The sequence below is a fragment of the Galleria mellonella genome, unplaced genomic scaffold (genome assembly GCF_026898425.1).
Source record: "Galleria mellonella isolate WM207_F2 unplaced genomic scaffold, CSIRO_AGI_GalMel_v1 utg176, whole genome shotgun sequence".
Taxonomy (NCBI): Eukaryota; Metazoa; Arthropoda; class Insecta; order Lepidoptera; family Pyralidae; genus Galleria; species Galleria mellonella.
The window spans coordinates 239393-254139 of NW_026442019.1; the positions used below are offsets into that span (position 1 = coordinate 239393).

Below are 14747 nucleotides of genomic sequence, written 5' to 3' on the forward strand. Positions count from 1 at the left end.
ACAAAGTCAATAAAGTAAATTACGATATATTTACAGCAATAGATCTCATGAAGTACACTAAAAGCAAAAGTAATTTCAATTCATTATAATAAAATTCATATAATAGTGGAAGTTGTACCTATATATATATATATATATATATATATATATATATATATACGGAGAAATAACTACATATATATATATATATGAAATATAATATATATATATATATATATATATATATATATATATATATATATATATATATATATATATATATACAAATATATGACAATCTTGATATTTGACTGTACACATCGTTTCACTTTCGGACGATTCGAATCTTGCACTGTACAAACATTCTGTATTGTTTGTATTGGTCCGAGCATTTTATATGTATTTACAAAAACAAGTATATATAAAAATTGTCTAATATATTACAAGCTCTTCTTGGTTCGATACTTAAAAGAGATTGAATGCTATTTATATATCCATCTATTTACTTACATTTACGTTAATATTTTTCTCTGCTTCGTCTTAAAAGCTCTGGCATAAGTATAAATAAAAGTATATATTCGTATGATTGGGAAACTTATTTATTGTCAGTAAGCGTTTCAAATAAAATTTTAATATAAAATTAAATAATAATTAAAGCAATAAATTGATATTTTAATTCCATTCAATGCATTATTAATTTATATTCCAGTATAAGGTACATAGACTCAGTATTGTTTTGGTCCTTCAAGTCGGATCTTATTTGGTCCTTCGAGTCGGATCGTGAGTGAGCTATCTATAGGTACTTACATGAATGTATGAAACGTATTTATTATCTACTTACCTATAAAGTTAAATGATACATTTAAACATATAAACATTTAAGAATATACTGTGTTATCACTCCTTGTCTCCAGGATATAGTAATAGTTATTTAAAAGAATAAAGCACTTTACATAAATGCAATTAAGAGAAAGCTTGAAATAAAACCCTGAACCAATCCAGACGGGCAGTTTGCTAATAATAAACTAATATTTATTTATTTTTACTTACACAGCGTAAAAGGCTTTAATATTTTTAACTCTATTATAAATCATCATAATAAATTCCCATCATAAAGAATTTGTTCCTATTTTTTTGCTACACGAAAAAAAAATCTGCTACAATCGTGGCAAAATTAGTCTATTCTGATTAAAAAACTATTTGACTTTATTCACGTTCCTAAAATTTGTTAATTTTATTTATTGAAGCAGATAATTCGAGGTAAAATGAAATTTCAATTTATTAATATCTTCGCTATTTGAATGCATCTTGTAAATATATTTTATTATAAAATATATCGTATTTTCTATCACGTCTTTCAAGAAATAATAAGGTACATAAACTCTGAGTATTGGTTTTTAAAGCTACGCTTTGTGAGTAGGTATTTTTTAATATCATTAAGTTTTAAAATCATCAGTATTTTTTTTTTATTTTAGAAAAATAAAATTCTCGTGTATCTGATTTAATATTATGTTACTACGGAATATAAAGGTTGGAGTCCATAATAATTCTAGATCCTCACGCCACGAGATCTGGCAATTCGCGAGATAATTACGTCTTGTGTTGCCAACGGTCACCAATAACGGCCGCTTATCAGGCGAGCCGTATGCTTGATTGCCATTAAAAGCAGGTTCATAATATTTAATATAACAAAAAAAGAAATCTTTTGTATGTAACGTAAAATCCTTCTCATCCTTTTGTTTAATATTTTAAGAGGCGATAAGTAAAACAATGTCTTTCGAAGAACAAGGGAAGTGAAGGAAGCCGCGATAATAAACTATACTAAGCTTGGTAACCAGTAATAATAGCTTAATCCTTCTCTTTTAATTGAGAGAGGAAGATGTCCAATAGTGGTATGTTAATAGCATGTCATATTTGAGAAAATAGAAAAAAAAATACCAAAAATATCATGATACGCTTATGCGTTGCCATTCCTGAGGACTCAGATGTTATTCCTCTGTACCCTGTAAATTCACGCCACATCCCACCCTTCAAACCGAAACACAGCCATGCAAACACAACTGTTTCACGGTAGAAACACGAATAGGACAGAGGTGCCCAAGCAATCGACTTTTGTACAAAGTCTAAATTTATTTCTTAACCTCACATTTTAATTTGTTAATTTCACGAAATTACTGTTTTATGGACCAACATTAATTAAAATTATAACAATTTTTACTTAAATCTAAATTACTTTATATTAGTTCTTATAATGTTTGTGCTGTGATATTGAATTGAAATTTTTAGAGATAGGATTTAGAGGAGTGGCCTCTCAATATTGAACCTAATGTTATTTAAATAAGGTTCGATTCTGAGAGTAGTCTCCGCATCGAATGACAAAATATGACTTACTGCATACATTCTCGAATATGTGTAAACGACAAAAATTTAATTATGTCATAAAAGTGCAAATATTATGTATTAGACCAATACGTTTTTGTTATATTTATTCAACAATCTCAGTATGTTTGTTCATTGACATAACAAAGTATGTACGTAATCTGTAAAATGTTAGGATAATAATTAAAGACTGTGTCCCAAAAAAAGGATCGATCAATTTCAATTGTGACAAAACAAGTCATTTTGGTCTAACAATAAACTATTGGACCGATTTTGATGAAACTTTATGGGACTAATTCAAATTCAAATGTTATTTATTCAAATATACTTTTTTACAAGCACTTTTAAAACGTCATTTTTTTTATCTACTGCACGGTTCGGAAGGTTGTTATCTGTTGTGAAAAGTCCGCAAATAATCATATAATCTGTAAGTATACCCCTTGAGATAAAAAAGAAATTCCAAAATCAGTTTAGAACTGACGGAATTACGAGGTAACAAACATAAGAAAAAATACAACCGAATTGAAAGCCCCTTATTTTTTTAAGTCGGTTAAAAAAAGATTTGTCTTAAATGACCATTTTTGTCAGTAATATATTCTTTGTTTTTAAGCATCTAATTATTAAAAAAAAATACATATTAAAATGGTTATCAAATATGGTAACAAGAACCAAGATATATATTAATTTGTGTTTTAAATAACACAATAGTTTGTTTAAATATAATTTAATAAAAAAAAATAATGAAGTTTTGTTAAAACTAAAAAAGAAGTTTAGAAAGCCTTTCTAAATGAAATTAAAAAAGAATCAGCGTATTCAATTAATTAATCAATATTCAAAAATTAATAATCTGTCTTTTGCTCTGGTCAATTATTTGTTTGTTTATATTTTTGTTAACTTCTATTAAAATATACCTACTATAATCAGTATTACATAAGAAACACTAGCCCTTGGACTACTTTATGTTCTTTTCAGCAAATGTTGTCGATAATGAGACCCTGTGTATGCTGTCTCGTTCTATCTCATGCGCGCAACAGCGTAAACGTATCTACAATCAAATTCCTTTTAACTAGTTTGGATGAGTTATAATGAAACCACTTTGTGATGATTACGTCAATGCATTAATATCCCACTGCTGGTCATAGATTTATCTGTACTTCTAATACTGATTACAAATTAGATATGAGTGGAAACTGTAGAAACAGAAACTGTGGATATACCAGGTTTGACTTGATTGGCATTGATATCATCCTGGTCCTTCCTAGGTCTTCTCTTCGGTCCTAGAAGGAGTTTTTGCAGTTGGCAAGCTGGAGCCTCGACAAGTAGGTAGAGGGGAAGAGCGCACAGGTATGTCGTGCACACGATTCCAGCGAACAGCATAATCTGAATGAAAAAATTAGAAAAGAATGTGAGTGAGTAATTTTGCTCTATATAAGCGAACACACACACATACACGTACACGCACGTTCACGTACACGCACGTGTACGCGCACGCGTGCACACATATTTAATTACTGACCCACGAACGCACACATGCACGCACCTCATGGATGCACAGCCATAAACAATGTGTTGTTGACAATAAATTGACAAAAAATTTAAAAAAAGAACGCCAAATCTCGTATCTATAAGAAGTTTTTCTTTCAATCGCCAGAAAATGAACGCTAGAATATTTTTGGGGTTAAAATGAAATTAGACCCTTTCAATTGAAAAAGGAATAAATCTGTCTAGAATCGGCAATATAATCATATAATATGGTCACAAAAAAAAAAAAAATAGCTTGTGGACGAAATAGCATCATATGTATTTACAAAAAAAAAAAAAACTTATACTTACAGCTGTATAGTCTGTAGCGTAGAAAGATCTCCTCATCTGACCACCATAAGTTCTCAAGACGGTGGCGTGGAGCAACATAGCGCAGTATGACAGCCTACCGAGGGGCTGTAAGGGGCCCCATTCAGTAGCACCCACGTAGACTTCTGTAGAAACAAAATAAAAATGCTTATATTTTTCAATGATATTTGGAATAGCAAAAAACATGGATAGACTGTGTGAAAGATAATTATGGCTTGAATGGGAGTGAATGCAAAAATGACTGTGAATGAAGAAAAAAAGAAGATTTTTGGTTTTATATATATATATATATATATATATATATATATATATATATATATATATATATATATATATATATTTTTATGTAACTCGGTAGATAGGGTTGTTCATAGAGGACTTATCTTGTTTTACCATCCATTGTTATGTACTGTTACCTATGTATCACAAAATAATTAAATGAAATGAAATATTTTACGCCGATTCCAAACAAAAATTGATTTAAGGGTAGGTAGATTATGATTCAGAATGGCAAATAAGCTGACGGTCCACCTGATAGAAAGTGGCGACCGTCGTTTTTAAACATAAATAGCACAGAGACTTCAAAATACTGTTTATGTCCATGATACCCCCATGGGTTGTCATTCTGAGAACTCATGATGTTATTCCTCTGTACCTGTAATTCACTGGCAGCTTCAATATCTATTCAAGCACTGCTATTTCAGAATCGTGTGTGGAAACACAGCCATGTAAAACACAACTGCTTCACGTAAAGAAACACAGAATTGTATGGACAGTTTGAGTCTAGTCAATCGTTTACTTTGTAATTTTTTGGAGGAAACAATAAAAAGTCTATCCCTCAATCTTCATTTATCATCATATGTGTTAACATTATCTCTCTAGGAGGGTCTTGCCAATATTTGCTACGTTTGCCAGGCGGGTTGGCAACCACAGATAGGTTTTTGGTGATGTTTTTTTTTTTTCTTATATATAGGAGCCTACGGGGAAGGTACATTCTCTGCCGAGATCACACGGCCATCTTTTTTAGTCTAACTTTAATTCTGTATTAATATTTTTCAAGTAAATATAAAAAAAACTGGTTTGAAAAGAGTAATTGCTAAGTTTTTTGCCGGATATTTCTTGGCAGTAGAATTATAAAACAGTAATATTTTTAAAGAGCGTGTATAAAGCCTTTTTAAATAAAGTTGATTTATTTTACAACAAATACACTAACGTTGACCCCAAATTTATATAAGAGAAAGGCGAAAAGAAGAAAGATATATTGAAATTTTTTTCTAAAAAAAATGTTTTATTAACTTCTGAGCATTATTATTGACAATGTTGCTGTAGTTTTCAATAGTATTTTTTTGTTTAATTTTGTTTATATTTGTTTAATTTTGTTTATATTTGTTTAATTTTGTTTATTTTTTTACTTTTTTTTTTTATATTTGATTTAATCGTTCGTCGTTTAATTTAGTATTGTCTCATCTTGTGTTTCGTTTACTTATATTTTATTTTGTGCAAATTCTAGTGGCTGCCAAATTACTATTTAAGTATATAATTATGTATTGTTTTAGCTGTTTGTTTGCTTTAAATAAATAAATAAAAAAAAATTACTTACTGATACACCTGTAGAAGCATCCAACGATGAAAATGCACATGGCCAAAGCGAAGAAGTTTTGGTTCAAAGCGTTGAACACGGCCGCTTCAAAGGTAGAAGCAATACGGTGATGGAGGTCCCAACCCATCAGCACTGTTCCCAGCGCTACAGGTACTGATATTAGGGTCAGCAGCTTATAAAGCTGAAAATGATTATGTAACAATTTATTCAATCAATGAATTTCATTATTCGATTGATGGGTAAAATAGTCATTGATATAAAAAAGTCTAGATGCACACATAGAGAATAAAGAAACAATGTTGAATATAGAACGCATTTTATTAAATTTTGCACTCATGGGACAGAGATACCCAAGCAATCGACTTTTATACAAAGTCTCCCTCTGGTAAATTTAATTAGACCTCATTACTAACAATCCCTTTCACCCCTGTTGTAATGATTTGTACCCACAATACGTACGTTCTATATATTTTATTTTGCGCATAGCTTAAATATCTCAATGTAGGTAAGATAATTATGAACTTACTCGGGATTCAGCCAAATTCCATTTCTCAGTCTGTGCCCTGTGATAGAAGTACGCTGTCAGTACGCCAAGGTGGTAGCCAGTCCAGTTGCCCTGTGCTGATACATACGCGTAGTAGAACGTGTCGTTGTATCCAAAAATGTTCCTTATTGATCTGGACAATTGAAATGTTCACTCAGTTTTTTTTTTTAATGGGTGATAATGGAATAGTAACCCCGCCCGCGCTATCGGTATACACCGGTGGGGCACCAATGAAGGATGATAGATGAGGATGACGCATGTCAGTTAGCCCATTGTGACGAATTCAACAAGAATTGTTCACGATGGTTTCCAGGGGGAACCACGTGGAGGTCGACCTGATAGTGTATTGCTAGCAATGGGTTCATTAGACCCCATTACTAACGATCCCTTCCCCCCATGTTTACTCAGTTTCATGGATGTAAAAAAAGGTCAAGATACACAATCAGACACTAAAATGAACGACTAAAAAATAGAGGGCGTTTAATCAAATTGTGCACGCATTTAGAGATATCCAGTGGTATTTGTAATCGAACTTTTTTATACTATTGTGGTGAGAAATACAGTCATATTGTGCGTTTGTGGTACTGCTCATGTCTATAGGCGACGGCTACCACTTTCCATCAGGTGGGCCGTCAGCTTGTTTGCCATTCTAATTTGTATAAAAAAATTGCATAAAAATACAGTCTATGAATATCTTTTTTTTTTATACAACTTAGAATGGCAAACAAGCTGACGGTCCACTTGATGGATAGTGGTAACAGTCGCCTAATAGACATGGGCAATACCATGGACATAACAGAGTATACTGTTTCGCCCATGATACTCCCCATGCGTTGCCATTCCTGAGGACTCAGGTGTTATTCCTCTGTACCCTGTAAATTCATGTCATATCCCACCCTTCTAACTGAAACACAGCCATGCAAACACAACTGCTGCACGGTAGAAACACGAATGGGACAGAGGTACCCAAGCAATCGACTTTTGTACAAAGTCTCCCTCTGGTGAATATCTCTGGTACTAGGGGTGTCAGGCACTATTTTTTTATATTCTTATTTTTGTTATAATTAATATCGAAATTTGGAGATACCACAGCGCCATTGGAATTTTATAAAAGTGTATACTTTAGAATTTTTATTTTCATGCAACTGGGAACATAAAAAAAAACGAATCGTAATCGTCTAGCTGAACACCATTATGGGCGTCGTAAAATATACTGTGACGCCAACCACTTATACATTGTTATTTCTGAGGATAATGTGTTATATTACGTGTTACACTTCCGTACCCTGTAATTTTACTGTCATATACTTCAAATGACATGAAATATGAGTAAGACAGAAGTACCCATGCTAACGACTTTGTCATAAAAAGTGAATTAAAGAAAAGAAAAAAAAAAATGTTTATTTATATTATGAATGTGAAAGTGTGTTTGTTTGTTACTTCATAAAGCCTTAAAGGCTTAATCAATCACCATGACATTTTGTATACACGAATAACATGGAGTGAAGAAAGATACAGACTATTTCGTATCCTGGTTACGTGGGCGAAATCGCGAGCTAGTATAAAATAGTAAATATTCGTGTTTCAACCGTGAAGCAGGTGTGTTTGCATGGCCGTGTTTCGGTTTGAAGGGTGGGATATGGCGTGAAGTTACTGGGTACAGAGGAATAACACCTGAGTCCTCAGGAATGGCAACGCATGGGGGGTATCATGGGCGAAACAGTATACTCTGTTATGTCCATGGTACTGCTCATGTTTATAGGCGACGGTTACCACTTTCCATCAGGTGGGCCGTCAGCTTGTTTGCCATTCTAAGTTGTATAAAAAAAAAATGATAAAATTATTTACAGACAGAGACTGAGAGCTGGTTAATGGATTGGCCTCATCATATATTGACAAGATTTAAATCTGACATCCAAACAGCAGATTGGATTATTGTTCTATAAGGAACAGAGGGCCTACCACGAAATGTTTTTCGAAATTTCGGAGCCAAACGAAACACGAATTTGATGTTAAAATTACATAATACATGCCGTTTGGAAATATTAAAAATGTTAAAATATTGTTCCTTTGGACTTTTGTGATAGGATGTATGACGAACGAAAAAAAAAAAGATTAAATTAGTCGTATAAATTCATTTACAATTTAAATTCATTTATATTTTTTTTTTCTTGCCATCAAGCGTGAGTGTAATCGTATATTTCTTTACTATGGTTCTTTTAAAAAAAAAATACTTACTCCGGAAAGATGCCAACCCTGATTGGCAGTAAATCCATGAAATAGCTCTGCAAGAATGGTATCAGCAAACTGACGACCAGCACAATGCTCAGCACCGGAACTCCGCTCTTAGGCCATCTCCAGATGATAAGCATCATCACTAAGGTGATGAGAAACAGTTGGGTATCAGTTCCAAGGTACCTGAAAAGAACAGAATACATATATTGATCCGTAAAATAACTAACTTCTATTTTGATAAAACCAGTTATTTAGTTTTGTAAACTTTATGAACCAGAGGGAGACTGTACAAAAGTCGATTGCTTGGGTACCTCTATCCCATTCGTGTTTCAACCGTGAAGCAGTTGTGTTTGCATGGCTGTGTTTCGGTTTGAAGGGTGGGATATGGTGTGAATTTACTGGGTACAGAGGAATAACACCTGAGTCCTCAGGAATGGCAACGCATGGGGGGTATCATGGGCGAAACAGTATACTCTGTTATGTCCATGGTGCTGCTCATGTCTATAGGCGACGGCTACCACTTTCCATCAGGTGGGCCGTCAGCTTGTTTGCCATTCTAAATTGTATAAAAAAAAACAAATAAATACAACAGAATTTAGTACCTCCTTCTGAAGTCTATTGGAAAAGACTACAATAGTCTATATACTGTTAAACGGTGACATGTTTTTTAACTACCCTACATTATAAATAATGCTGTGTGGCCCCGGTATAGAATAGGCCATCCCTTCCTTTCCCGTGGGTGTCGTAAAAGTCGACTAAGGGAAGGCGAGGGATGAGCAGCAGCGTCCCTCTTAAAACATTCCTAAAGCCTAACTGCGGTTACCAACCCGTCTGCCAAGCAACCCTTCAAACCGAAATACAGCCATGCAAACACAACTGCTTCAAGGTAGAAACACAAATGGTACAGAGGTGCCCGAGCAAATGATTTTTGTACAGTCTCCCTCTGGTGAAAGGTATTTAAGAAAAATGATATGAGGGTTATATATTTATAATATATAATAGAGGAATAATACCCGAGTCCTCAGGAACGGCAACGCATGGGGGGTATCATGGGCGAAACAGTATACTCTGTTATGTCCATGGTACTGCTCATGTCTATAGGCGATGGTTACCACTTTCTATCAGGTGGGCCGTCAGCTTGTTTGCCATTCAAAGTTGTATAAAAACATTATTATAATTATATGATTAATATGAGAGGTCTTAATAAGAGAAATAGATGTCAAAACAAAATCTTTTCGACAGGTCGTCGTAGTTAGGTCGTCTGTCTGACCGTTCCGGTACTACGCAAACACTACAGTCGATAAATATTTGTACCTACCTCATCAAGACTTAAGTATATTTATTTACTTTTATTTGCAACTAGCTTTTACCCGCGGCTTCGTTCGACCGCAATACCTTTACTGACTGGTATATAAATAGAGTGTACTGTTCTTCATCCCATGTATGTATCTCATTTCATAGTGATTGGCCAATCCATTAAGGCTCTAAAAGGTTATTATATAAACTAATTTTTACAATATAACTAACATTAAGTAAGGTTGTAATCATGAGTACCCCGTATGAGCAATTGGAGTATTGAACGACCCCCCCATTAGATGGAGTGACGACCTCAAATGCATTGCAGGGAGTCAGTGGATGCAGGTGGCTCAGGAACGTTCTTAATGGCAGTCTATAGGGGAGGCCTATGTTCAGCAGTGGACGGATAATGACTGGCATGATGAAGTATGTTTTACTTATATATATACATATATATATATATATATATATATATATATATATATATATATATATATATAAAAGTATATATATTTCATCGTGCCTCCCACTAAATTGTTTATAATTACTCCTCTCCATCTAAAGGTTGCTTGGAAAAGATCGCTCTTAGCGATAAGGTCGCGCATTGTTTTCTCACTGTGATTATTTCTTGTAATTGTTTATATTTATAATAAGTTTACTATTGTAATCTTTTGGAGGAAACAATAAAGGGTATCTATCTATCTATCTATACCATCATTATCATTTAAACTTTTAACTCTCCAGTGCTAAATATAAGTCTCTCCCTAGGAAGGTTTTGCCAGTAGTTGCCATAATTAGCAAGCGGATTGGCGACCGTAGTTTAAAGATGTTTTAAGAGGGACGCTGCTGCCCATCCCTGGCACTGCCTTAGTTTTCTCTTACGACACCCACGGTAAAGGTAGGGGTGGCCTATTCTATGCCGGGACCACTCCCTTATATATTCGTACATTCTGTTTGTAACACAAAATTAAACTTCGGTATTTAACAGTGTTTATTGTTGAGAAATATGCACTTTAAAGGTAAAGGAAACGCATTTGTGTCAATAAATGATAGTGTTAGGGCTGTCACTAACAAATGTTTTTAGTTCATATGAGACAGAAGCCGATGATCTATGGCAGTGAATTTACAGGGTACAGAGGAATAACACTTGAGTCCTCAGGAATGGCAACGCATGGGGGGTATCATGGGTGAAACAGTATACGCTGTTATGTCCATGGTACTGCTCATGTCTATAGGCGACGGTTACCACTTTCTATCAGGTGGGCCATCTGATTGTTTGCCATTCTAAGTTGCATAAAAAAATACGTGCTAGCGCACACACACATACACACGTGTGCTCACACAAATACACTGGATTTGATATCATGATCATATCGGCCGTTAAATGTGAACTTTTGAACATGGGTCTCTTCCATGGGGGAAGGGGGGGGGGGGTTGCTAGTAATTGCCACGCTTGGCAGGAAGATTGACAACAGCAGGCTTTTAGAGGTGTTTTAAGAGAGACACCGTTGCCTATCCTTCAATAATTAAGTTCCCTTAGTCACCTCTTATATATATACCCATTGGTAAGAAATGGGTGGTCCATTCTATGCCAGGACCATATGGCCAATTGGAATTGATATACTCTTTTTTAATTAAATTTCTTAATAAGATATTAATTACAAATTTTATTTATTTATTTGTTTATTTAATGAGACATAATAAAATTATACGATATATTATAGAACAAAAGTATGGGAAATGGGAAACAAGTTCACATAATATAAAAATCTTAAATATATTTAATACAATAAGTTCACCCTCATGACACATGGTCGCGTTGGTTTCAGATATGTTTCCTACGAAATAAGGTTGTGGAATGAGCTCCCTGCCGAGGTTTTCCCAAGAGACTACAGCATGGGGTTCTTCAAAAGGGGGGTAAAGAGGTTTCTTCAGGGTCGGCAACGAGCGCGTAATACCTCTGGTATTGCAGGTGTTCATAGGCTACGGTAACCACTTACCATCAGGTGGGTGTATGCTTGTTTGCCACCTTAATAGTATAATAAAATCTCTACTGAATAATTAAAGTATTGTTTTACTCCAGTCCATAAACGTTCGTTAATTCCATTGCATTGGCCAATATTAAAATCCAAAATGTAGCGAAAGTTAAAGTTTGCGTTAATGCTTAAGAAACCGAAATATTTTTAAAGTTTAATAAGTTTTATTCTAGAGTTTTTGATAGTTCACTGCCACCGTAAATCGGTTTAGAAAGTGTAATTGAGCTGGGTTTGAGAATATATAAAATATTAAAAGTTCTAAAATAAATTTGCATTTATAGCGAGTGACAACCCTATACATTTGCACGTACACAGAAATATTGCTACTGCAATCATTGCCTGCAATAGCTGTGAAATTGTAGGTTCATGATGGAATACGTTGTAAGGAGGTCATTGGCCTTTGATCATCCTTTTCAACTAAAGTGATCATTAATATTCGAGGAGTGACGACCTCAAATGCATTGCAGGGAGTCAGTATATGCAGGTGGCTCTGGACCGTTCTTTATGACAGTCTATGGTGGGGGCCTATGTCCAGCAGTGGACGGATAATGGATGAACTGGTGATGATGATGATGATGATCATTAATATCTTCGACTTTGATTCTTGAATGTATACGTTATAACCAGACTGTAAAAGAATAAGTGGATATGGTACCACATAAGATCGTCTTCAATCGTGGAAAAACCAATCTTCGATAAACGAGTAAACTATATGGTTTAAATTTATTTATTTACTAACGACCTGTCCCGACTTCGCAGGAGTAGATAGAATTATCGAAAATCAATATGTATGACAAAAAAAGTTTCTGTCCATTCAACTAATCGGTAATTTTATAGCATTTTATATATGTTTTTTTAGACTGGTATAACTTTTTGATTTATGACTCGATTGAAATAAAACAAACACTAAATGTTAAGTGGAGCAAACCGCAATCAAATCTATTAAGCCAATTCTGAGATTAAGGCGTACAAACGTACAGAAAATCAGACATACATACAGACAAACAGAGAAAAATTTAAAAAATAATTCTTTTGGGTTTAATTGCGTTCATAAAGCTTTCCTATAATAGTTTTTCTTATATATCTTCCATGTACAGACAGCGACAGAGTTAATATTTTTCTAGCAAAATTCTATGCAATAATAAAATATAATAGATTTAGTTTAAATAAAAAAAAAAAACCAGTTATTTTGATTAAAAAAAAGAAAAATTTATCACATCGGTTTATAAATTACTGAAATTCTGAGGTAACAAACATAAAAAAATTTCCAAACGTATCGAGAACCTTCTTTTCATTTGAAGTTAGTTAAAAAACAAACGAATAAAGCACTGAAATAAGACGAAATGTCCTCAATTCCCCCGTCTGTTTGACCAAACGTCGTTATGACAATGTGGCCATGCACGAGATCTTTCGAAACTTATTGCAAAAATTAAGATGACATCGTAGTGGGCTATTCAAATAATCATTATAAACGAAACCAAGGTTTGTGTGCTGTGGTTGTTTAAATATACACATACACACACACACACACATTTACACCTGTGATAGGTTCGTAATCATCAAATATCTACACATTGATTACGTAAATGGTACACGAACTAAGGAATTTTATGTTTGGAATGCCCTAATCTGGTTTGCCAGGGGAAAGAGATTGTGACGTAATGGGTTCGAACTGACCCATTGCTAGCAATACACCCTATCAAGTTGACCTCCACGCAGTTCCCCCTCGTGGTTAATTCTAGTGGAATTCATCATGATGGGCTAATTGACCTGCTTTCATCGTCTTCTATCATCCCTCACTGGTGCGTATACTGTTGGCTCAGGCGGGGTTATAATTTCTTTATCAGCCATTTAAAAAGAGACCGGGTTTGCTAGGTGCGAATTTCTTTCCAAATTTATACGAGTCTTTTCACGCACAGTTTTTGGAGTCAGTTAATGAAAGACAAAAAGAAAAGTACGCTCTTTACTCACCAAGCCTGCGGTAGACACAAATGCTCGAACGGGAACAAATTTGGCATCAATATAACCAACTGCCACCAATTGCTTCTACACATGTCGCGCTCACGCTTGACCACGGCGTCCCACATGGGCCCGGAGCCCATATGTGGTACCCAGGTCATAGCAAGTCCCATCACTACTAGCACAGCGGGAATTAATCTGAAATATAAACAGAGTATTTGAATACACACACACACACACACACACACACACACACACACACACACACACACATACACACACACAGTTTCTTAAATACCTTATCATCATCATTATTAACATATCAGCCTTAAACTGTTCACTGCTGAACATAAGCCTCCCCCTTGGGGGAGGGGGGAGGGGGAATTGCTAGTAGTTGCCACGTTTAGCAGGCGGATTGGCAACCGCAGTTAGGCTTTGAAGGTGTTTTAAGAGGGACGCTGCTGCCCATTCCTTGCCCTCCCTTAGTTGCCTTTTACGACACCCACGGGAAAGGAAGCGGTGGCCTATTCTATGCCGGGTTACCTTACGTGAATAATGCAAGCTAAATTCAAAAATTTAGAAAGAGAAATAATATATTAGATTCAATTAAAATTAAAATTAATATGACATGGAAATAAACCCTATAAATTGTAATATTGTAAAAAACCAGTTAAAAATTGCTGAAGTAAGTAGTTATAAAAATATAGTGGCAAAAAAAAAGAAAAACAAAAATTCTGGCTTCTTCATTGAAAGACGCTTAAAAATAAATTTGCAGAGTTCTTTTGGTCTGAAAGGTCTTTGGGTCTAAGAGACCAATTAGCGAGAGTTTATATGTTAAAAGAATTTTATAGCATACCTAACTATTTCC

General features: G+C 34.4%; 1 protein-coding gene across 1 annotated transcript in view; it reads right to left on the reverse strand.

Moving 5' to 3' along the window:
• Positions 1-245: 245 nt before the first annotated feature.
• The window catches only part of LOC116413173 (regulator of hypoxia-inducible factor 1-like), a 41002-nt gene continuing 26500 nt past the window's right edge, over positions 246-14747 (reverse strand). The window contains exons 8-13 of the mRNA XM_052893524.1: positions 13892-14077; positions 8592-8771; positions 6336-6486; positions 5810-5990; positions 4192-4334; positions 246-3738 (exon numbers count right to left, since the gene is read on the reverse strand). Coding sequence (XP_052749484.1) covers positions 3532-3738; positions 4192-4334; positions 5810-5990; positions 6336-6486; positions 8592-8771; positions 13892-14077 — 1048 coding nt within the window. The 3' untranslated portion in view covers positions 246-3531. The remainder of the gene's footprint in view (positions 3739-4191; positions 4335-5809; positions 5991-6335; positions 6487-8591; positions 8772-13891; positions 14078-14747) is intronic.